Source organism: Microchirus variegatus (genome assembly GCF_963457635.1).
Source record: "Microchirus variegatus genome assembly, chromosome: 4".
Lineage (NCBI taxonomy): Eukaryota > Metazoa > Chordata > Actinopteri > Pleuronectiformes > Soleidae > Microchirus > Microchirus variegatus.
Genome location: NC_139805.1, coordinates 20,253,232 through 20,279,216, shown reverse-complemented (window position 1 = coordinate 20,279,216; position 25,985 = coordinate 20,253,232). Strand labels below are relative to the sequence as shown.

Here is a 25,985-nt window from a genome sequence, read left to right as displayed (position 1 = left end):
CCATCTTTTCTTCTCCATATCCCACGCGTGTCGCCTACAATTCAACTTAAAGTTCCTGTGAACGACTACACTGGGTTTGACTGAAGGTGCCTCTGTTTGGACGACAGGCCTAGCGCTGCTCACGCTTTTGTTTCGACCATGTTAAAACATGCGTCCCCGTGTAAATGAGACCTCGCCGCTGCCGCCGCCGCTGCTAACGTCTCATCTCTTTGTCGTCGCGCAGATCGCTCCGCCGCGGAGCTCGACCGCATCACCACTCGCCAGTCTCGCCGAGGCTGCGAGGGCTACATCCGCGAGGAAAACACGGGACGGCGCAGCCGCGTGAACTGACTGTGAGGGCAGTCGAGACTCAAGACTAAAACTAGACTTCAAAGTAAAAGCGTAATATAAGCGGGAACCATGTTGTCTATAAAGGCAGAGGTTCTATATAGCAAACTTTTCTTTTCTTTTTTTTTTTACCAATAACAAAGTTATCGCTGTCCAGCTCACACATACAAGTCTTATTCATAATAATAATAACAACAAATATAACATAATAATTCACAACTATACTTTATGCTTTATATTATCTAGAATATATACACAGAAATGTTAAGTCTGGAACAAAAAAAAAGCAATTTTGTGCATAACAACAACAACAACAAAAACATGAGGTATCATACACTCCCAGGGTCCAGTCCCTTCATTGGGACAGGACTTGTTGGTCCTGACCCGTCTGTGCCACACAAAAAGATGTCACTGTCAAGTACCCGGACATAATGAGGACCCCCAGAAAAGAAAAGTAGTACAATCCATTTTCAAAATTAAACGGATAAATCTGAAACAGGTTGCTTCGGTGTTCACTGTATGATTGCCTAATTAGGATGTATTTACAAAAGTTGTGTATTCTGCAGAACACTTGTTGTGTAGAAGGATTGCTGTAGTACTCATTTTTAATTTATGAGGACTGTTGTAGGTCTTGTTTATCTGGCATAATATGTAATGTTGCTAATAGACTCAAGTTTGATTAGGTAGTCAAGTTTGATAGGTAGTCAAGTTCCTGTAAGTGTTTCATATGATATGGCCCTTAAAAATTTGACCTAATCTCAAGAGAAATAAAATAGCTCGGAAGGAGAAAAACATTTAATGTACATTATTCATGTATGCTGTATTAATAAGTGCTGCTGCCTGTCTGGGCCAGGACACTCTAGCAAAAGAGGTGAGTTTTTATTCCTGGTTAAATAAAGGATATTAATGAATACATCAGTTTAATACAATGTGAAAATAATTTTTGAAAAGTCACCAATTTAACAACACTCTGGATTCAAAACAGTTGATGTCATATTATAAAAACAAGTCATGTTAAATTTGAACAAATCGATACAGAACTTAACTTTAGTTTTTTAAAGTTTAGCTCCGTGGTAATCGCAAAAACGTGGTAATTAGTTTATTATATTAAAACATTGAAATAATGATCAACATGGTTGTCGGTCTTTTATTTTGAAGTGGGCGGGCAACCGGAAAACTTTTTTTATATATATACATCTCGTGTAACTTGACGCTAAGCTAACTACACAGCAATGTTAACCTATGGGGAAACATAAATTAGTCTACTGTTACAAATAGACCACCACAGTAATTACACATAGATGCGGTGACATTAACCACAGACGGAGCTGATACTGAAATAAATCGGCGAACGTTGTGAAACAACGACGTTCACTTTGCCGCTCGCGTTGTACAGTAAAAACATCAAAGTTTCATGTTACGTGAACTGAAGCGTTTCGCCACAATGCCTGCCGTTGTCATCCCACACACTTGGAGCCGGCTTTTATGAATGAGCCGAGTCGAGCTCATCGATTAAAACAACGCAGACACCATTTTAAAAAAGCATGTCATTGCAATTAATTAAGACGCTCCATAGGTGTGTCAGCGATACGGAGCGCGACAGAATCAGATCTGCTCCGGAGGATTTTAAAAGCCCTGTGGAAACGAAGCGAGTGTCGACGCACTGAAGCAGACTCCATGCTTAGTCCAACGTTCGCTGCGAAATATCAGGGAAACGAACGCATGCGACAGTGATGCTGAGCAACAGACCGACATCATAGCTCAATACCACTGCGCTGCTGCTGCTTTAAAATGCATTTGGTCTGCATCGAGTGCATTTGCCTGCAATAGATGACAAAACATACTTTATACGGCTATTACGCACACGCCGTAGCAATTATCACACGCTACAGTAGCAATCAACAGCTCTCTCGGTGGCTTTATCGGCCTCTAAAATGATGTACTTACTCGTTTTTATCCATCTTGGAGACACTATCTCGCTTTCCCCCTCTCGCTATGTTAAATCCCTTCTCCCCTCTCCTCTTTCAGTCCCCTCCCCCTTCGATGGGAGAAATGAAAGACATTATCCACGCAAATTTCGCAGCGGGGCAGATAAAAAAATGAGCCTAAAGCAGACAGACCACTGCTGTATGCTCTGTGTGCAGCCTGGTCTGCACGACTGCTGTCAATACGTGCAATCCACAAAGAGTAATCATTTACAGTATTACTGACTTTACTATTCATGAAAACAATTTACCTTAAAGTTATAGTACAAATAGTCCTGGTTTGTTTGCAAAGACAATATCTGCATCATGCAAAAGATTTATTTAAATCCATGATTTTTAAAAACAGTGAACACAAACTTGTTTCCCAGAGTGTCTCACTCCCCTATATCACATGGTCCACATCTAAATCACCACCAAAATCTTTGCATGTTGAGTTATGCTGCTCATAGACAGACAAAGCCTGCCAAAAATAAAACCGCAATAATCAGTGCAATTTAAACACAGTAGCTTATTATATTATAAGAGCTGGAAAAAAAACACTGGACACAAAGAGGCAAATTAAAGTTTTATTCATATTATGTAATACAAGATCACAAAGCGTGCATCCTGAAGTCCAAACTCCTAACAAGACCCCAGTGACTGATTCCTGAGCCAAGGCATCCTAATTAAGTTTGCGTTGCGCAATCCACCCATATGTCAATTCCAAAGCTCTGGTCCTGCAGGCAGACACACAGCCCATTCATTAGTTAAAGAGATACACATTAACAGGTCTGTTTGAAATGTGTGACAAGCACATCCTTCCTGTCTCTGAGACTGGAAACCTGTTCCGTTTCCTCTTTGAGAGATACTCCCCGAACTGCACAAGGGTTTCGGGGAGGGTGGTGACAATAACAAGTGTAAATGAATTCAAATTAGCCAAAGTATTTATAGGGCTAAGAAATGCCTATATAACTTTATCTGTATGAATAATGTGGATAGTGTCGTGGCTACTATATTACTGATAATTTACCTAATTAGTAAACAAGACATTGTGATAATATTTTGACATTATTGACAAATATGTGTAGCATCAAAAAAATATGTGAATTTGTCATTTCTATATTTCAAGTTATTTCAGTCAAGTCAATAAAATACATTACATTCAAATTTGGTAGAGCTGTAAATATAAATGTATATATTTTCTTTAATTTTTCCTCAGACCAACTCAGTTACTGCTTCAAAATTAGAATAAACCAATATTCATTATCGGTTTATTGCCGTTATCAGTTTTTGGAAAAACCTGTTTAACACACCTCGGTTTCTGTCAATATTCTGATTCCTTCGAGACATGGTTACACCTTAAACAGTTTATTCCAGTTACCCGATCATTGCCAGTATTTGTTTTTTTTGGTGCGCATGTTAACGCACTCAGAATGTGTGAAGGAAAGCTCAGGTTACAGTGACAGTTCACTCACATTTTAGTTTAGTTGTGCGAGACTTTATTCTTCCTTGTTGAACTTCCCTTTAATGTATGGCACATAGTCCAGGAATAGTCTCCAGTCTGTGAAGTGAACAAGTGCCACGCCGCCTACCACTCCCCAGGCAGCCATATTTGGTGCCCTGGACAAATGACAACAGAGGATTCATGAATACAATAAACAATAACACAAATACAACTCTAAATCAGTGTCAACAGCAATATGGATGTAATTATTAGATAATATTTTTTAATAAAAAAATAACTTTGCAATCTGCTACTCACTCGCTGTGTGGTAGCAGTAAACAGTTTTTGTTTACATATCTTCATGGCAATATTTCACATTACATTTGCCAAAACTGTGAACAGTTTATGTTTACTTTGATTAGCAATAATCAGAATCAAATGCATTTGCCTTTACTTAACAAATGATCATTTCATAATCTCAGGTAGTGGTAGATAAAGAGGTTGTTGCACTAAATTCCATTTACCACACTTAAGACATACAGTAAATATATTAACATGTCTCATCAGCAGTAGCTTCCCTGTATTTTGGAAAGTCTTGATATTATCATTAAGTTTCTTCTCACACGAGATGATGTGTCGCTAGTTCACTGGAGGACGAGCCAAATAACTAGATGGGGAATGCAGTCCCTGAACATTTATAACACGTTGCCAGAAAAGTATGTACAATTAAATATGTAAATAATATTATCCATCCATCCATTCTCTACCGCTTTATCGCGGGGCATGCTGCGCCTATCTCAGCTGACATAGGGCGACAAGCGCGGTATAGCTCGCCAGTCCATCGCAGGGACACATATTAAATAATATACATATTGTTATGTGGTAAAAACAAAAAAAGAACACAACAAATTAACAACGAAATAGTCTCGAGTACGTGCCGTCACAAAACAATTTGATATCAAGGCAAACAAGGTAAATATTTTGTAAACAATTAGCATGTAGCTCTTCGTCAGGTCACAAATGTGACGTACAGTGTAAGCATGATGCTAGTTAGCATGGCTCCTTTATCAATAGGTAATACACGGGGGGAGAAGCTTATTTTGGCTAGTTATCGTAACATTCACAAAGACATTCGCTTTTTATACGACAAAAATGAACAAAACTGTACGTACGCCACCTCTGTTACCGACTTCACTTACCACGCTCTCAGGATAGATACGTACTTGGCACCGATGAACTTATTAAGTATTTTCTGGACCATCCTGACCTTGTTTGTAGCCGTGCTTTCGTAGAATGGTGGCTGATGTTATTATTATTATCATCAAGGACCCCGGGCTGCCCTATAAAACGCCCGTCAAGAATGAAACCCCTTCACTTCTGCGTATGAAATTGATAACATTAGCTAGTGTCCTGCCTTGAAATTAAAATAATGTCATGGTTACACACTCAACACAATGACAAAAGATACTATTGTTCCCTCTTCGACTCAGATTTAGCCACTGGCAATGACAAATGTGAACAAATTCATCTTCCGAACTACAGTAAACCCTTTATTACAATGTTTTCCTTTATTTTCCTTTTGTGTGTACAATATTCAAAAGCCAGACATTGGAAAAGGTATAATCTGTTATTAAAAATGGCACATTTATTGCTACATTACTGTATATACAAGACAGTTCTCAACTATATATATTTATATATATTTAAAAAACAAACAAACAAAAAAAACAAATAGAAAGAGAGATTGAGTCAAATGTCCTCGCCCCAAGATGTTCTCAAGGTTCTATGCACCTGTAGGTATTTACTCTCACTCTTTTCAGTTCAACAAAGATATGACAAAATTGATGAAAGCACATGTTTTTTTTGTTGTTTTTTTGTAACTGCCTTCTTTTATCAAAACAAGTCCAAGCCCATCAACTGAACATCGCTCATCATAATTTTGTAATTTTATGTTAACATTATGTGCTCCAGCAGATTTTGGGGCTGCTTTTCCACAGACTTGTGTTAAAAAAATGTTTTTCCCTCAAACAAAAATGTTTAGCTTGCAGCCTAATGGGATGGTCACAGAATACTTAATAATCAACTCAGTTTCTCTTGGAACAAATCCACAATATTTAATACACATTAATCTGGTAATAATAACAATAATGAGGGCTAAATAACTTCAAATACTTCTTTTTGAAAGAAGTGATAAGAACTTCTCACAAAAAGTCATTGTAGACAAGGTGGAAGAGTAAAAGGTCAGAGGTGAAAACTGTCACTGAAGACGAAAAATAATAAAAGTCACTGCAGACGAGGGCTTGCACTCTGATATACAGAAAATTAAAAATGCTCCCAATCATCATGGACTCCAGCCACTACATTAAATGAAAGTCACTCCCTACATCGAGAAACTGAAGAAACACAAACAGAAAAAACGTTCATGTGCCTCATAAGCAGACAATCAGAGCGAAAAGCAGTTTCTTTTCAACCCCGTCTGTCAAATGATTAAGAAATATAGGGCAAATAGGGAAGAAAACTCGTGACCTGGACCCATGACCTCAATTAAAACAGCAGTTTGGACAAACATAATCCAGTTGAAAATGTAGAAATAAGGAATAGAAAACTAAACAAGATCTATGTAACATTTATTTATTTAACTAGATACACTGAAAGAAAATCTCTTTATACCATTTAAACTTCTTCCTGAAAATTGAAAAAAGCATTAGGAGAAGGGAGGGTGGGGGAATGAACAAGTACCTCTTTAATCTCCATGATAAATGAAATGATATGGTTCACAAAATAAAACTGTCTTAAATGAAAATACAAGTTCAGGCACTGATAAGGTATCACTCTCCCATCATGACATCGCAAGTCTTGAGAATGAAAAGGCCACACTATTGACTTGTATAGGTCTTTTTCTTCATCTCTTTTTGTAGAAATTAAACACACAAAATGCTCTACCTCCCATTTGTGATTACATGTTGGTAAAAACCAGTCACAACATGACATGACATGGGATTAATATCACAATAACACTGTTTTGTTCTCCATTTTATCCATTACCTTACACCCAACACGGCCGTCTGCCTCCAAAACAAATGTGCAGGATACAAAAAAATAAAAAAAATAAAGAGGAGATAACTGCACACAGAGCCATTTGGTTTAGGGCAGACCGTAGAAAAAAAGGTGAAACAAAAACTCATATTGTACTGAGAAAACCCAGGAACACATTTCTTTTTTTTTTTTTTTTTGAAAATGAAGGCAATCCACATTTGTATGGTAGCTACATTCAAAACCAGTTGCATAATTACTGTTAGAGACAAAATTCCCTTCCCACATTTGTCCTCAGCGCCTCGCTGCTAAAGTCAAAACACTTTAGCAAGATTGTAGCACAAACTCTGTCCACACACCCCCAAATGGAAAGCAATAATTCATCTGGGTAGCTGATGATATGCCTTACAACTAAAACTGGAATTAAGGATACAAACACTTTCGACATGTCTTTCATCATCCATTGACCCTTTTCCTCTGCCATCGTGGTTGTGAATTGATTTTTGAACAATTTTCTTTTTGTCTTTTTTTTAATGTCAAATATCCCCTTATTCAGTTCATCTACAATACACTCTAAGCTTCAAACTAATATTGCCATTTATGTAAAAAATCTACAATGTATAGACTAACAAAAAATATATATTTTTATATATATTTAATTTTGAAAAATGAAACATATCAGAGTAATGTATGAAGTGAATTTACACATCACACTTCTCTCGGTAAGAAAAGTGAGAACAGACTTACTCAGGAGGAAGGTGAAGGGCTGTAATTCAGTGGGAATGCTCATTTAGGAAAAGAAAGCCTTCATTACACAAAGACTTGTCTGCTTCAACAACTGCACACTGATGAGATCCCTCCATCAAAGAACCCAGATTTCTTTCTCTTTTACAGAAGATCAATTAAGGGGTAAAAAGTTGGAACTGTTAAGTCTGCTGGCATTGTCAGTAAACCATTTCAAAAGAGCGACAGCATCGAGTGCTGGTCGTTTCGTCTCAAATGGCTTGATGCAAGACGTTCAGGGACTGAAATGCACTACAGGTCGCCACTCAACTTCCAGCCTAAACCTATACAACTGTGCTTTGTCTCGTCTATGACTGCTTTAGAACATAAAGCAATACAAAAACCTGAACCTATGACCAAGAGCCACTGGAGTAATACTAGAAATCGTAGTCAACATAGAGGAAGAACAGTTTTGCAGTTGACAGATTCTATCACTTGGATTATTCATAACCTTCAGGGAAGGAGTCCTCGATTCCAAGTCTCCAGATGCCTTGTGGGATGAGACTGGGCTCCAGTCAAAGACTGTCTCTAGGTCAGAGAGAGTTCCCCGTCTTTCATGAAAGCTGCGTTTGAACTGAAAAAAAACGTTGACCGCTTCCTGTGTCCTTTTCAAATCATTCGACGAGAGGATCGAGGAAACGTCACTGAATTTAGACAATTCAAGTTCAACTATAGGCTTGGTTACATAACATATGTAAGACTGTACCATCACGCCGGGAATGACATACATTAAAAATAATTGCTCATACACATAAGCAATCCCTTACAATAAATGTTCCTCGTGTAAAGCAATTTGCTTGAATGTCAAATAGAAAACATGTAACAATTAGGCACAAATCCTTGATTTAATTTGTGTTTGATTAGGTCTCCTTTTTTTTCCCCCCACCAGAGCACCTCTCGGCAGTGTGTGAAGTCCCAATTTGTGGCAGGACGTAAAGTACTCCGGCATTCTGTCATCATGTGGAAACCAAAAGACGAAAAACAAAATCTTAAATGTATAAAACAAATCAAAACTTAAAAAAGTTCTTCACATTTGAGCTTGTAGTCATGGTTGGGAGTGCGACAAACAGGCTGTGTCAGTTTTGGCAGTATGCATGTGTGTACGAGTGTGTGAATGTGCATCTTGAAACTTGAACGGACAATACACAGACATGTCCACATATACACACACACTGAGAATAATGGGTGGAAGAAAACTGTTAAGGCCACATCCTCTGACAGCCAAGGAAACACCACTGGACCTGAAACAAGAAAAGGACCACAGACATTACACAGCAGCACAGCTACTGAGACTCGTGTAAAAGATAATTCATTCACATATTATGCATATAACAATTTCTTAGTGAGTACTTTTCAAAATAATCTGCATCCATTCCAATTGGCCTAAAAACATTTGAGACCATTCAGGCACACTGGGCATGTATGTGCAAGTGTGAACAGGCAGATAGTTAATTAGTTTAAGAAAATACTAACAAGATACAACAACGGTGAAACATCATAGCAGGGATTTCTTTTATCTGTCCAACACCAAGGTGTAAACTGAAAGGGGAATTTGACACAGGTAGCTGCGTAATGTCCAAAGACCTCTGTTTTTGCCTGTTCAAATTAAAAGACAAACCAAGTTTTTTTTTTTTTACTTTTACTACTAGGGCTGCAACTAACGATTCTTTTCATAATCAATTGAGTAATTCTTTGGTCCATAAAATGTCAGAAAATGTTGATCAGTGATACTGCAAACCTGGAAACGATGATGTTCTCAAATGTCCCACAAAATTAGCAAAGAAACGAGAACATTTTCATTTAAGAAACTGACGTAATTACAAAAAAGTAATATTTAACAATTTATTTATAACCCACAATAAAACGTGTCAGTACCAACGCAGGGTTTTAGAGTTGTAGAGTTTGCCTTGAATTATCTGTCGCATATGAATTACCCATTTGATGAGCGGAGCTAAGGACAGAGAGCCTTCATCCAAAAATGTTAAGATGCAAAAGACAACAATTTTTCTTGTGATCCAGCCTAATCCAGATTTAATAATAACTTCTTTAATAAATCTGTAAGACCTACCCGGTGTTACATGTGGCCAACTGGATTGTGTCCATCTCCTCCCATACTGGGATGGCCTCCTGAGAGCTGCATTGGCGCTTCACCCACTACCCCAGACACCTTCTCCTCCTCGCGGCGTTTTAAACATGCTGCCTTGGGGTTAAGGTTACGCTCTGATAGAAGACGAAAAGCAGAAACAGGATTGAATTAGCACGAGGAAATAAACTGTGCATTTAACAGAGCTAAACTAATCCACAGCGTGCTGCTTTCAGACCAACCTCTGACTTGTTGTTCTAAATTGAGTATGACATTGACAGCTTGGTGCAGGATGAGAAGTTTGGTCTGAGGTTTGTCGTGGCTGAGGTGCAGCTGGCACATCCTGCCAAGCTCCTTGAAAGCCTCGTTGATGTCCCGTACTCTGAGACGCTCGCGGGCGTTGTTGGCCACTCGCCGCTCCTTCTCACGCTCCATCTTCACCTCGGGGGGAAGGTCTTCTTCATTTTCGTCCAGACTGGTTACAATAGAGAGGAGGTGATTAAGTCTCTAACGGACCACTTTTTATTTTTTAAACATAAAGTGTTCATGGTATGCGTATGCACAAGAACCATTTACCAATGTACTAAAATGGAACATGTGAGTGGTGAATCCTGTATAAAGTGAATAATGGGAAAAAACATTCAAAAAGCAGCAACTCTACAATTATTCTCTACTGGGGGAAACGTACTCATCCTTCGGGTCTGAAAGGCCAGCGAGCATCTGGAGGGTCAACGTCTCCTTTCTGAAAATGTAACATGAGGGGAAGGGAAAATTTTGACATTGTTAATGATTGAACAGAGACTGGGCTATCAGTAGGTCACACAGGAGACAGTAGATGACAGCGGCAACCTTGCAGCAGAGATTTCCAATATCAACTGTGTTTTATCATACTCTCACAGGAGTCATTCTCATATGCGTCCACTTTTGTGGGATAAAATCTGAATGCAACAGTACGTTTCTGGTTAAAACGCAAATAGGATTAAAACTACCGCACAAGCAAAAAGGAATGACTTTACCTTCGAGCACGTGCTGCCTTGGACTCCTTCTTTTCATCCTCAGAATTATCTGCGAGAGAGTTGTCATCGTCATCGTCGTCATCGTCGTCTTTATCTTCTCTCTTGATGTCTGAGCTGCTGCTGGAGGAGTGTGTCGAGCGAGCCATTCCACCAGGGAGACCTGAGGACAAACAGGAGTCAATTCTAAGCCACACACAAGTTTAATTTCAAGAAACTAATTTTGATTAATTTACAGGATGCAATGTCAGTGATGTAGTGGAAAACTAAGACATTTGGCGCAGAGCTTTACAAAAAACACAGCAGTTGTAAAACAACAGATTAATAATGGACTACTAGATTAATTAGCAAATATTTTAACAACATACAACTATAACATGGTTGTTTGGCACTAAAAAGGAATATTTTTGAATTCTTCATGCAAATATGATCTTTTTTGTTTACTCGATGATGTGACACTGTAAATCTTTGAATTTTTGACAACATACACAATAAAATAAATTCATACGTATGATTCGAAATCAAGTAACTGCATTAGGCTGATACCAGTCAAAATAATTGGATTAAATATTGAAAAATGCTAAACATAACATCATGTTGTGGGCTTATTATTTCTTCATGGGAAATTAATATTTGTTGCACAGTTGGAGCATTATGTTTTTGAAAGGTCGGCATATGGTCAGATGATAAATACATCAGCATAAGCGCATTGTTGACAGCTTAGTGATTTAAAATATAAACAATTATAATATTAGAATCAATAGCTGACCCAATAAAAAGCACTACGTAATATTTTACAATTTAAGGGATTAAACAATAGATTGATTAATCAAAACAATCAACAGAATTATTTGATTAAATGATTAGGCAAATAAAACCCATCTTTTATTTGAATATTATGATACCAAACAATACAAAATATGCTGCAGTGTGAGGTCACTGAACAACAAATGATAAGATGATATAAGTTGAACCTACTGGTGAAGCCCTCTGGTTGACTGGCTGAAGGTGTGGGTCCAGAGGCATGATGACCGTGCAGAAGAGTGCTGCTGGGAGGAAGACCTGTCGGCTCCTCATGCTTCCCTCCCTGCTGATAGATGTAAAGAACAATGGTGTGAATCTGACAAGCACAAAAGTCTGACAGAAAATTTTTTTTTTGCACTAGCATTCTTTTGCATATTTTCTTTCATTCTTTGTAAAAGGTGCATGTATATGTTTGCTTGGATTTGTCTGTCAATATACTTTTTGCCAGTAGATGGCACAAATGATTGTATGTTGACTGGTGAAAATGAACTCTCAGTTTAGAACGTTCTCCTTTTTGTCCTTTGTAAATTTGAACTGAAATAAATAAATAAATAAATAAAAATAAATCAAGATTCCCCTTTAGTGCAGTTTCTTTAAAAGACTTCGTAATGCAATTCTTTTTTTCTTCTTCTTAATGTTACAAAACAACATGAAATTGTGTTATCTTGACACATGTTCAGTATCCTCAGCAACTCCACTCTTGACAGCGTGACCACAAACTCCTTTTTTGAGGTTTGAGGTACGAATTATGATTGTGATAAAATGACACAAAAATCACAAATGACCCCTTTTTGGTTACAATTTATGAGTTGCTCTCAAACACAGATGAAACCACTCCATGGGTGGGTGACTCACCATAGCGGGATGTCTGTTGCTGAGAGCAAGGCTAGCATTAGGAAAAGCAGGAGAGAGGCCTCCGAGGCCCCCGTTGTGTACTGCAGACAGCAGGTTGTGCATCTCAGAATGGGCGCCCTCTAGGCCAGCGCCCACGGCGTGGCTACGCAGTACATGTATGGCCTCCTCCAAACGATCCTCCATTTTACTCTGCTACAAAAGAAACAACAATGATAAACCAAACAAGTTATGTGCTTATGAACTCAATGAATACACTTACAGAGACTAGCAGAATATATTAAGGTTACTTCAGATTTCCAAATAACTCTGATGAAGCAGGAACACATTCCAACATACCAGTGCATGTGGTTGCCCTTCATAGTTGGGTGTGGCTGGTCTTTGCCACTGAGACTGAGCTCCTGAGGAGAGAAATATTGGAACAGAGTTTGCTGTTAATTTAACTTCACACCAGATGGAGCTGCAGACACATTTCTGTTCTAAAGAACATTTAACATGCAGCTTTTTTTTTTCTTTGCGTCAACAAGTTCAAGTGATTCATGTTTGTGTGCCAAGAAGAAGGCTGCAATCAAAGTAAACGAGCCCAATGAATCGGTCTGATGTAGGTTTTCGCTAACTGAAATTTAAATATTATCCAAAACGTGTGGTTGCACGGCAGAGTTCAATGTGGAAATAAATGAGGTTAAAAACCACCACAGCTCAGTTTACCGACCTTTTGAATGACAACATTTACGGAGCACTCAGATTTAAAATTAAGGTAGAACAGAACTCATGTGGGTTAAATAAAAGTAAATAAGGCAAGAATAAAATATATTTTCCTTCATATTATTGTTCAAGTTGACACATTACAGGATTCAAAATATTTATTTTAACTGCAACTCAACACAATGAATCGAACCATATCATTTTTGACAAATTAATCCTTAAACCACCAAGTTATCTGAACATGTGAGGTGAACTGTACCTGCGATAGCCTGAGGAGATCCAGGAGTAGATGGAGCGGAGGAGAAGTTATTACTGTTGTGGTCCGATGGGTAAATCTGAGAAGAAGAAAAATGATGTACACATACATTACAATATGAAACACAGAGATTTAACTACAGAATCAATGCCGATGTCACAGTAGTTTCTAGACAGAGACCTACAGTCTAATTTTAACGCCTCACAGTTAGCTGTTGGTGAAAAAGCTGAAACTTGAAAGCCAAGTCCTGTCTGTCTTTAGAGGCCAAAAAGAAGCTTGGTGCTGCAACATTTTTATCTATGCTGGGCTATGGTGATGTGTTATGTGTGCATGCATCGTCTCAAAGCTTGCATCCTCTGGCTATTGCTCATCATGGGGCTTTGAGGTTCATCAGTAATTTAAAATGCTGACATATCACTGCTAGTTCTATGCTCCTGCTGACAGATCCACTGGCAACTCTGGAATATTCACATTTATAAGTCCATCATGGGTCTGCTTCAGTCATATCTTCTGGCCTATTTCTATCAGAACACTACAGGGAGTTACCGTCTACAGGATAGATTCTTATTGTTGGTACCAATAGTCCTCAATTAAATGTAAGAAAAAAGTCATTTAAATATGTGGCTTCCCCTTCCTGGACCAAATAAACAAATTATCTTGGTCTCATTGGGCACTCTTAAAGTGTTTTTTAAATGAAGGCAGAAACAGCTGGCTGTAAATGCTTTGCCTAATTGCACTTTTATTGGTTTTATTGAAAATGTGCTTATTCATGTATATTGTAAAGTAGATTTTATGTATACATTTGGTTACATTGTACTCTATAGTGTATTGTGAAAAGTTATACGTGTATCCTGTCTATAACCTATATGCACCGCTGCCTGTCTTGGCCACTTGACTTGATTTTTAATGGATTTTATTCCCGGTTAAATAAAAGTAAATAAATAAAAAGAAAAATCAGAAATTTAATTTAATATAAATAAAGATGCGTCTAGGAGTTGGAAATAGATACCAATTTACCACAGTACAACTTTCTTCAACAGCAATGACAAAACAATTAGAATGATGTTTCTACAACTTTATCCCACGAGTATAATCACACTTAAATCAGTTTAAGTCAGTTTTTGAAAGACTGATTTGACATTTATTTTCAGAACAAATTCCTAGAAGTCGCAACTTAATTCATTTAAATATTAAGGAATTCATCACAATTTTTTTTTATTTTATGCTTTCTCCACATATCAATTATGTCTTATTTATAACATATTGCACTAACTTTTTTTCCTTTTACACACCATGTAAAAGCTAAATAAATCCACTAATGCCCCCCCGCATCACCACCATCCTAACTTGAATTTGTATTTATTTGTTCTTCCTTCACACAAATCTCCCAACAACATCTCACGGTCACTTTGTCAGAGACAATAAAATCTCTGTGAAAACTGTTGTGATTGCTTTATTGCCCAGCACTAATTTACAAAACCAACAGCAAACAGAAAAGAACTCACTGAGGCAAGAGCCTTCCCAATTTCATCTCCTGAACTGCCAGCTGTGGTGCCTCGGTTGGCTGCAGAGACAGAATAAATAACATGAGTCAGATGACCCGTTAATTTCTTTTGGAGAGAAGAAAGAGGAAAATCAAACGACTATGGGAGTTTAATCAGATGCAAGTCAAGGTATTTATTTCCAAAGTCTCTTACACATGATGCCTTCCCCGTTGATGGCGGGTGTGTGGTTGTAAGTAGTGGGGGCTGAGTGAAAGCCGTTGACTTCGCTGCCATGCAGAGGATAGTTCTGTGGGGACAGAGGCAGGGGGTGACGCTTCTGGAGAAGGAATACAAGTAGCTTTATAAGACGCAGGCACACACAGATCACAGAAAATTTTGAAAAATAATCAGCTTCATGATGGATGATATGGTTTAAATAATGTTTCAAGTGTTGTCAGATAATATATGGTTAATAGATGCAAAATCTTGGTGATAATATTTTTAAGTTTAATTTATATGTATGTGCTAGCAGCATTAGAAGATACGAGTCATTATGAAGAAAGAAAAACATGAAGGTGAAATGAAAACCTAGAATAGAATGAATGAGGCAATTTCTACCCACCATCCTGTCCTGTGGGTTAATGGCAGAGAAGGAGCCTGGCTGTCCAATGTGAGGAGAGTTTCCCAGCATAGCAGAGTAGCCAGAAGATGACCAGGGGTCTTCTAAGAGAAGTGAAAATACATTAGCAAATTTGAAACGGCTTCACATAAAGGATTAGAGAACCAAAAGGAACATTTCTGAACAGCTTACCTTGCATGTAGAAGGAGCCTGGGTAGACGGCTCCAGGCTTAGAACCAGGATATCCTCCATTGTCTCTGGTGTACTCATCACCAGATGTGGAGGCATACACCTGAACAAACACAGTGAGCATTTGGAACATGATTTCTACAATACACATGAACAAATGTATTTTGTGATTCTGGATTAAAAAAGGGGATTTTCCTGTGTAATCACAAGCACAATAAGAGTCAACACAGCAATGTATTGAGCCACCCTAATCTTGCAATGTAAAGGCAGTATTTTCAAGTGGCCACAAGATGGCAAAAGGGAGTCTGGTGGTGGAGGAGGCAGGCCGGCTCCATGCCTGTGGAAGAGAACACAGCGGCCATGGCATGCTGGGCACAGCTAAGGCTTGAATCCCAGTGCACAGTGAGCACTTCCTCTAGCTCCCAGGACCCCAGTGACATTGCACTGCCTGGCCTGCGGCCCCTCCCTATAGCACACTCCATATTAGCTCGCACACATACCATGCTTGTGAGCCACCACACACACACCCATGAACACTCCACTTGAAATACCCTCAAACTGGCACCATCACATTCTAGGTTGCACCGAGGACTAAAAATACGAAAATAATCATTTCTGAAATGGATATTTCATAATGGCACTTCAAAAAGTACAATCACACAACCGCTCTACATATTGCTAATAAACATGGATGCTACTCCTCCATAGCCACAGCCCGAGAAGACGGACAGAAGCCCTCAGTTTCTTGACACCATCAGCTGCCACTCAGTCCGCCTTTTTTCTTGCCTCTATAGTACATCACAGACAGAGGAAGAGGGAAGAGAATTGAGGCTATGCTGCAAAGAATGCTAATCCAGAGAAGGGATTTTTTTCTGTAATTTGATTTAACAGGGAGAAGTGGAAAGGGAATGGAGAGATGCACTTCTAATTACAGAGCCATCTGCCTGTTCCTGGACCACATCCAACTCCACAGGCAGCTGGGCTAAGGAGAGGGAGCGAAGAGAGGGAGAGAGATGGGGGCTGGGATCCAGTCAGCACGAGAGAGAGAGCGGGAGAGAGAAGGAGAGGGAGGGAGGGAGAGGGAGAACGAGAGAGCACGCGCAAGTTCAGTGGGTGAGGGGAGTAAAGGGGCAAGAAAATGAGGAATGAGGGGGGAAAAATGAAGGCCCTGATGATTTATGAAATGGTAGAGAGATAAGGGGTGTTGACGGGGGACAGAAGAAGGTAATCTAAATGACTTAAACAAAGCTTGATATGGCCAGGGGAGTGTGAAGGAAACAAGGGATTTAAAACGATCACGGTTAATTCAGGGGAAAACATGACGGAGATGGCTTCATTTAACAATAGGCTTTGAGTCGTTCTTTCACTGGGAACAATGTGGAGTGAATCCTGCTGCTCTACAAGGGAACAGAGAACGATACAATGACTGGTGGTGCTGGATAATTGTATTCTCAAGAAGAAAGGGGATTTCTAGGATAAAATCCTCAACTAATAGGGATTTAATGTAATTCAGGTTATGACCATGTAAAGGTCTCAACACTAGGAAAAACACAAGTTGTGGCAATGGTTGGGGAGATTAACATCAAACTAACCTCAAAGTACTTGATTCAACCATGACAGTTTTGTGGTTGGTGTACTGGACAACTATGGGGCCGAGGAGAATTTGCTCCATTTGTTTGATTGTTGCACATGAATGAGGTGAAGGTTCATGAGCTTAGGGTAAGGACTGTGTGTGCAGACTTTGGTGAAGTCAGGCAGCTTGAGGGGAAGCCTTTACAGTGCTAGTATTTGTGCATTTACTGATTCAAAGCAGCATGATTTAAGTGACAATAGTAGATAAAAGAGGAGTGTGTTTAAGTAGTGAAAAAGAGAAGCAGGAAGAGGAGTGTGGGTGGGAAGATGGACCACAGGATCATCATCGGCAGTCATTAATCTAGGCTCAGACACGAGGCTAAGAGGCCTCACAAGCACCGCGCCTCACAACTGGGTCACTCACAGGGGGGAGGCCCAACCAGGCCATCATGTGGTGAAGCGTAGGCGGAGGGCTGGGTGAGATGGGGGAGGGGGGGTTCACGCACACGAATGCAGACATCTCATCATTCGCACTAAAACCGTGCGGTCATCGTTCACACTGCAGGGAATGACTGAGGTTCAGATGACAAGAAAGAGAGGACCTCTACCAGACAGAGCAGTCACAATCTCTGTGATGCTGTCGCTACGGTGAAGTGTCTACATGCTGAGGTTTCAGTAACCCCTTCAATCTGATAATACCCACATGTGAGGGACAACCCCCGAAGACACAACAATTTCTTGTTCAATAAGAAATGTACGAGTCAAGTGGTGATCAATCTCTGTTAATTAGTCCATCTGACATGGTCTCACCTGATCAATACAGCTGGCTCTGCCATTTGCATCCGTTACAACAACTTTATCCCAAAGTAAGTTAGACGCAAAAAATTTAAAATAAAATAATAATACAAACACCTAATTTCCTACCGTTCATAGACCTTTTCTGAAGGTCTACTTTCAAAACATTCAATGTCCATTTAAAGCTTTTCCAGCACCTTACAGCTATGGATCATTCCATATTTGCTCAAAATCAGCATTACACATTTTTATAAACACATTATAATATATGCTGTCAATCACTGTGTTAAGAGATGGTGTATATGAAAAGACCCAATAAGTGAATCTTATCTCTGATTTTATCTCTAATCTTAAAGTAATCTTCAACCACTTAGTCAGAAATGTCCCAAAAGACAAGCATATGAACTCTGAACTTAAACACATCCATGGAATTGCTATTTTTGACCAATCAGCTAAATAAATCCTTCAAATGTACTAGTATATACTGTACATTTTGATCACACAAACACTAGTAGTTTTGCATTTCGATCCAATTTAACTTTTATCAACATTTAAATCAAAGGGAAGATGCAGGGCTACTGTGAATAACTGCTCAGAATCTTGTTTGCCTCGGCTTGTATTAAGGTGCTGGTTAAAGACGCCATAGTGAAACACAGATGCCACAAGTGCCATGATGCAAAGAGTCCATACCGACTTTATTTTTTGCATCACTCTCGTCATCCGAGAACTACAGTAGCATGGGGAGTAGGTTACAGAAAATGTTTGTGCAATGAAAGCCATTTCCATGATTTGGCAGCAGCGCAAGCAGCAAGACTGAGCTCCAACAGCGGTAGCACGTCTTACAAAGTAGTGCGTCCGTCCATTCAGGGCCAAAAAGGAGCCTGAATTTATATTAGTGAAAAAAAAAGTTTTAGGTGGAGTTGCAGGTTTTACGACCTCCAAGGACGTTGTGTGTTTGGCCACCTTTAACTATGAGCAGCATAACTCAAAAAGTTGATGACAGATTTGGATGAAATTCTCTGATTATGTACAGTACCGTGCAAATGTCTAAGGCTACCATTAGATGTGTTGCTTTAGCAATAATAAACACCATTAAAGTAGGGCTGAACAATTTATCACAATTTTAATCAAAATAGCAACATTGTCAAAGCACAGGAGGCACAATATTTGTTAAAGCCTAATTGTGTGTGAAAATATCATTTTAGATGGTCTTGACCTATACATCTTATTGTAAAGACAGAAGGGGACATCTTTGTTTCTCACAGATATGCACAAATATCACACAGAAATCATTTTAAATATGTTTTTTTGAATAAAAATGACCATTCTGATATCGCAATTAGACATCTATTCAAAACCACAGCATGTTAATATGTAAAACCAATCGTCCGCCTTCATTCCAATCTAAATGTCAATGACGATAGAATTTGACAGATATAAAAACAATACAGCTCATGGTGTCCTAAGACGATAATTTGCCTTGCAAGATAGTGGAGTTTAGTGTGAAACGGAGAAGTCTTGGCGAAGGGTTCTGCTCTCTCAGTGCTTTCTCTAATGTTTTGAAAGTGATGTCAGTGTTTACATTGATTTGCTAGATTCTGGATCACTCACAGTTACCTAATGAATCAAAAACACCTACATTTACGATAACAAAACGTTTTTTTAATACAAGTTTTGCACTGTGGTTTAATTGTAGATCTGTGGACAGCACTCTGTTGCCCCCTAAACTGTGCAACTCTCTCTCACACACAGTAACAGTCCCATGTGTCATATTTGGACTGGCTACCGAGAGCAGTAGTAGAAATCCTGCCACAACAGTGCCATGCTGGACCATCAAGAATTATCCTATTTTTACCATTTTGAGTAGGCATGAGACAGGCCCTATGCACTTATGGTGCCTGTCAATCACTTTTCAGTTTGTCAATCAGAAAACTGAAAGACAAACTGAACTCAGAATCCATACAACACTATGTGGTGTCACGTGTGCTACTGACCCTTAGATATCTAATAAAAAAAATTGATACATGGGTATGATGTGGATATAGGCAACTTTGAACCAACACTGGGACTGATTAAGTATATAATTCATGGATCTAAGCCAACTTTTTGCATTGGTTGCACTGGTGTGTCTTCATTTTTCATGAAGGTGCACCCACATTTTTCAACGTGCTGCCTTCAGTGGCACAATTTTAAGGATTTCCTATTTATATTTCCATCCCTCCATATCCATTCATACTCATTTACATGTTTGTACACAAGAATGAAGTGTAAGTAAATCTTTGTTTTCATTAAAAGGTAGTGCTGGATGGTAAGATGAAAAATGTCACAATATTAAAAAAAAAAAAATTCTACAGTTTTACGGTAAACAACAATATATTTTTAAGCACAAGTGAGTGCTCCAGCGAGAGAGAGGCACAGTTGAGAGTGTGTGTGTGTGTTCGTACTGTGTGAGTGGTCAAGCAAGAGGGAGGGAGGGAGGGAGGGAGGAAGTGGCGCAGCTGGGGTTGTATGTTCTGTTAACGTAACTGTATACATTCCTGGTTCTCTCAGACATGTTTTATGCTGAGGTGGTGGAGTAAATTGATTATCCCTGCGATTACTACCACAGTTACTTCTTCAGCTACAGTCCAAAGCACATTCTGTTTCTCATATACTGGTCTCTGGTGGTATACGAAACATTCACATCGTGCACAAACACGGAACATATGCACATTCAATGGTGACATTGCTTTACAAAAAAAACCAATCCCGACTGTTTTTAAATAATTACTAACCAACTTTTTTGAAAAAATGAAATTACTATACTATATAATGAATATGACTTACTATACTGTAGTATAGTGTGGTGTACTGTAGTGAGTACACCAACACCCCACCGACGCTTACACATGCACACACACACACACACACACACACACTGTAATGCTGCAGTTTTTCGTATGAATTTATAAACAAGGTTATGTCTGGGTTTATCAATAGAGGAGGGTGGTAGCAAGGTAACACTATCTACCCAGTTTGCAAACCAAGACACTCGCAGAAGAAAAATACCATGAACATCGTTCATTTGATATAGGCTGCACGCACTGTGTTGAGAGACGACAGACAAATCAGCTGTTTGTCTGAGTGTGTGTGCGAATGCCTTTGTGTCTTACTCACACAGCGAGAGAATGAGAGGCAGGGCAGAGAGATGAATGAACGTTGGGTTTTTAAAATTGCGTTTAAATTGTGGGGGAAATCAAGAATCAATTTGTCGCTGTGCACTTATCAATGTATGGCAAACTCTGGAAATGTTAGGTGCCCCAATGCAAAGCAATTTTTTTCTTGCACTCCAAACATTTTGGTCACATATGCGACTACATTGGCCACACTCTAGAGCCCTGTACTTACACAAGTAACAGTGAGTAGTGTTTCCAACTATGTGTGGTTGCCATCAACACACAAGCTGCATCAGCTGCTAAAAATTCTGGGCCCACTGACAAAATGTGACACTTGGTACTGTAAATCAACCTCAGACTTCTTCAAGCCAGGATCGACTGAGATTTAACTTTTAACATTTTAAAGAAAACAAACGCACAAATGTAGTATTTAGTAACACAAACAAGAATCTATAGGCAAGTGGGAAATACATTTACATTTTATCAAACAACAATGTAGTAGCCTCTACATTGTACCATGCTAATGAAAATGAGCACAGCAGCTTAACAAATCCAGGTATCATATTACCAACTTTGAACTGGATCCAAAATTAAACCCACTATTAGAAGCAAACTTTCTCATTCATTAGGCTGCCTGTAACATCTGTTCAACAAATCCTTTATCTCCAAAACCTAGAAATTCAAGTTGGGCCTCTGAAGAAGGCAAGACACCAAAGTTGACAAAGTACCTCAAAATCCTATAAATTAGCTTGTCTACATAACAACCAGACTCAGAACAACGCTGACACCACTTGACTATAGAGACAACCACAGTGAAGATGTTTATTGGGGTCTAAGTTGCCCGACTGTCAGGTCTCACAGAGTTTGACTGAGCAGGAGATCTTTATGCCTGTCTGTCACAGAGGTGCTCAAGCAAAGTGAAGAAAGCAGTGTGTATGTGCGTCAGTGCACAGCAAGTGTGTGTGTAAGTGAGGGAGGGAGAGCGAGAGGTAGGATCATAAAGAGAAAGCGGGAATGGACTAGCTGTGAGTGGTAGAGGCGAGCATAAATAAGCACTCACCGAGGACGGCAGGCCGGGGGGTTTCCGAATCTTCTTTGGTTGGGTGTCTGCATACAGGCAGGCAGAGAAATGCAGAAAAGGTGAAACAGTGAAAAGAGGGCTTTGACAGTATTAATGTCAATCCAGGTGCTTGCACTGCTTGTAATGTGCAATAATTTCAGCTTTCAATTTCAGTGCACGTCAGTGTGAATGAAACAATGCTACTCAGCCATCAGTGCCCAGCTTTGTTTTTGAAAGATTTTTTAAAATATGGACTATAAATATTAAAAAAATATATATGTATATTAAAAACAGTAAAACAGGGCTATACAAATATAAAATCAAAAATAAAACATCTTGTTGGTTCCACAAAACATATACTATGAATAAACTAGACTATTTTAGGAATGCTGAAAATCAATTCATGGTTTAATGTGATTCATTAAATAAAAAAGACCAATAATAATAATTAGCTCCTTCCAACCATTAAAAGTTCAATATTTGTTGTTATTAACTTTAAAATCAAGTAAGACCAATCACTGATTAGACAAAAAAACGTATTTGTACAATTTGAAAATAAGTCCAATATAATCAAGAAAATGATCTGTAAATAACTGAGGAGCGGTAAGGGTGGAAAAATGAAAACAATCAAAGAAAGAAATTAGCAGGCATCATAACATGCCCCATGTCTGTTGTGTACCTATGCCTCCCTCAGGCGGCCTTCTTCTGGGGTTGTTGGGGTATGACGGGTAAAACTGGGAGCCAGGCTTTAGGCCAGAGGGGGGGGACATGGCATCTGGGCTAGGCATCGCTATGTCGCTGGGAAGAAAACCAGGCTAGACAAGACAGAAAGAGGCAAGCTTTACATAGAGTGGCGTGGGAACACAGCACAAACAAACAGCTTCAGTTCCAGGAATTGAAAACGGTTAATTCAAAGTGTTTAACATGAAAACAGAAGTGAGAACACAGGGCTTCTTTACTTTTACACATGACGTGAATTTAATCTTTTACATAGCCTTGTTGTCAAATAGTACCGTACCTGGCTTCCAAAGGGAGGGTAAGGTGGCCTCTCATTTTTACCTGTAAGATGAAAGCACAGATTTGACATTAATACGAGTAAAACCCTGACCATGAGGAGGTAATGATGTGTGCTGAAACAAATGAAAAGTAGGTTTTCTAAAGTACAAAAAGTCCAGAGATGCTCTCCCCCTTTTCAGCACGCTCAGCTGCATAAAGCTGCCTGCCAGACAAAACCCTAGGGAAGGTTTCTGCTTCAGTGCCCCAACATCCCCAACACTCAACGAATGAACACCCACACACACACGCGCGCACACACGCACGCATGTAGACAGAGAAACATTTTGTGACACACAAAACAATTCTGTGGTTATAACAAATTACGCACACAGTCCAATTGGGCAGTATCAACATGTTTATCTTAAAACTGGAATGTGACAAAGCAACATTTCCCCTAGCAGAAGTAAATTGGCCCAATTTATACACCAATTTTCCTCAAGTGCCACTAACTTAACCGTTTGTTGTTGTTTTTTTGAAACACATTAAAGTCACTTGTGGAAAATTACTTAAAGAATGTGAAAAAAAAGGCATACCTGTGATTCCTGAACTGATGAAGGGAGAAGACAAGCCTTCATGCTCACTGTAGTGGGATCCTTCGCCATAGCCCTGTAGTTAACAAAGGCACACATGCAAAGCAACATGAGTGACCTAAAGGAAAGCAAATAAACGGAGCGATAAAGGAACATAAGACAGGAAACAATACAAAGCTCCAACCACTCTTGTAAGCACACCTATTTGGCTAAAAATGTACCCTCCCTCTGATTTTTTTTTTCCAACCAACAGGATCCATGCCAAACATATCTGCATCAGCTCTGGGGATTCAAACTGGCTTTCTTAATTATCAACTTGTGGTAATCAAAGCCTGCTGCATCTATTTCACCCCCTGTTCCTTGTATTTACACAAGAGTTGTGCCAAGACAGTTACGGCGGATGTGAAGCTGCAATTACTGGTGGGCTTCCACAGAGGTTCTGGGCTACCAGGGAGCTTGCCAACACAAGAACCTGAGCCAAGGTTATTAGATAGAAAGTAAAACCACCACTTCAAATCAAACATGGCACGCTGCAGAAAAACAGCACAAAGCTGTTGTGGTGGTTAGGAGAGAGGATTGTGTTGAGTGATTAACTGCAAACGTGCAAGTGCGTGAAAATATCTTGGCATCTGGTGTTAATGCTTAGATCTCCAAACTTAAAATCGTGTGCAGCTTACGAGTGCGGGTTTGTGTGTATTCAGATCTTACCCGTCCTTGGCTGAAAGAGGGACTGTTCTGTTCTCCCGAGCCCCAAGACCCAGAGCCGCTGCGCTCGTCTAGTGCTGCAAAGACACACAGGAAGTTTGTATGAATTAGATATGATAGAATCACAAAGGAGGTTGGGGAAAACATGTAAGCAATCACTGAAAATAATCCTGTGTGTCACAGTGTAGATAATAGTCCAATATTGGAAGCATATATAGGGAAACCGTCACCCTGTCCGAGTCTTATTGTTTTATGTCCCTAAGTGGCCACAATGGGATTGCACAAGCCAAGAGAGAGCATCAGTATTGATCAAAGACACTGTCGTCACATTCAAGATGTATTGCGATGTCAAACCATCTCTGGCGAAAACCACGCTGCAAATGCTGTTCAGAGTTCCCATTAGTGTTCATTACGGTCACTGAATAGCAGGAAATTAACCATTCACAACCCTTAATGTAATCCAAGAGTATAAAATGTCATCTAAGGTACATTCATATTCCACTCAGTCAATCTCACACATCCAAACACACAAACAAAATGTGTAAAGTCAAAACACGTATCACGGTGTTTTAGGTAAAGAAAGAACTGATGTGTGTGACAAAGGAAAAATACAGCCAAAAGACTGGTGGAGCAGAAAACTCCAAAATACCCCCATCATCCTCTTCTCCCTGTCTTATGCACTAATGCTACCCAGGCTCTCTAGAGACACAAGGCTTAATTGCATGCTGATTTGCATAATTGTGCATATTAATGCGGATTCCTTATGAATATTCATATTTCGTCTTTGATTTTTGCCTAATTAAAAAAATGTGTGTGAGAAAGCAATGAGCGAGTGGAAGGAGAAAGCAAGGGGAGGAGGGAGGGGGAGAGAGAAAGAAATAGGGAGGGGGGAACAGGAGCGAGAAGGGTCTGGGCGAGATCAGCCCGGCTGACGAGTGAGAATGAGTGATGAGACTAACAGAGCAGTGCAAGCACCTACACACACTGCGACAGCCATGATCTATGGAGCTGATGTCAGTGGCATGGAGAATCAGGCAAGCAGGGAGGAAAGGGGACCTCAAAAAGATCAGCCTCGCTCACTGTCAGATCAACCCTGCTGAAAGGCCACCGCAACAATACAGTGCTGCACCACCAACAACCATGTCCAATGGCACGGGACTCTGGCGATGGGCTTGCTGCTAAATAAAGATGACAGACTTCGTATGAAGACACTTTTAGACAATGCTCGGTGCCAGGAGAAGTAGCACCAAAAGAGCGAGATAAAAAATCCACTTCAGAGAAGAGACATCAACAATGAGGTCTACTTCTAGCTGAGCTATGAATTAATGTATTTTAACAAAAAACAAAAAAACATGTCCATCTCAATTTATGAACAATAAATATAGTATTTTCACATGTACTAATCATGAATACAGCCGGTACCACAAAAAATTACACAAACTAGCACGCACTGTGTGGGCCTCACATGCTAACAAGTAGTTAGGAGAATAAGTTCACAATCTTCACAGCTATTTTCAATGCACCACTCATCCGCCTATATCGCCTCCATTTGGCCA

General features: G+C 39.4%; 2 protein-coding genes across 6 annotated transcripts in view; both read right to left on the bottom strand.

Annotated features, from left to right (window-relative positions):
* mbd3b (methyl-CpG binding domain protein 3b) overlaps positions 1-145 on the bottom strand; it is a 5,761-nt gene extending 5,616 nt beyond the window's left edge. The window contains exon 1 of the mRNA XM_083888062.1: positions 1-145. This exon is cut by the window's left edge and continues 92 nt beyond it. Within this exon, the coding sequence (XP_083744188.1) occupies positions 1-18 (18 nt within the window). The 5' untranslated portion in view covers positions 19-145.
* A 5,181-nt stretch (positions 146-5,326) lies between these two features.
* The window catches only part of tcf3b (transcription factor 3b), a 29,838-nt gene continuing 9,179 nt past the window's right edge, over positions 5,327-25,985 (bottom strand). Inside the window, exons 4-21 of one of the 5 annotated variants that reach the window (XM_083888711.1) lie at positions 24,433-24,506; positions 23,728-23,800; positions 23,157-23,197; positions 22,818-22,953; positions 22,139-22,185; positions 15,560-15,659; positions 15,371-15,471; positions 14,962-15,085; positions 14,770-14,828; positions 13,268-13,343; positions 12,643-12,704; positions 12,307-12,498; positions 11,626-11,737; positions 10,651-10,810; positions 10,323-10,376; positions 9,877-10,109; positions 9,620-9,771; positions 5,327-8,792 (exon numbers count right to left, since the gene is read on the bottom strand). In XM_083888711.1, the coding sequence (XP_083744837.1) occupies positions 9,626-9,771; positions 9,877-10,109; positions 10,323-10,376; positions 10,651-10,810; positions 11,626-11,737; positions 12,307-12,498; positions 12,643-12,704; positions 13,268-13,343; positions 14,770-14,828; positions 14,962-15,085; positions 15,371-15,471; positions 15,560-15,659; positions 22,139-22,185; positions 22,818-22,953; positions 23,157-23,197; positions 23,728-23,800; positions 24,433-24,506 (1,790 nt within the window). In that variant the 3' untranslated portion in view covers positions 5,327-8,792; positions 9,620-9,625. The remainder of the gene's footprint in view (positions 8,793-9,619; positions 9,772-9,876; positions 10,110-10,322; positions 10,377-10,650; positions 10,811-11,625; positions 11,738-12,306; positions 12,499-12,642; positions 12,705-13,267; positions 13,344-14,769; positions 14,829-14,961; positions 15,086-15,370; positions 15,472-15,559; positions 15,660-22,138; positions 22,186-22,817; positions 22,954-23,156; positions 23,198-23,727; positions 23,801-24,432; positions 24,507-25,985) is intronic. The other 4 variants (XM_083888712.1, XM_083888714.1, XM_083888715.1 and 1 more) reach the window with 4 other exon arrangements.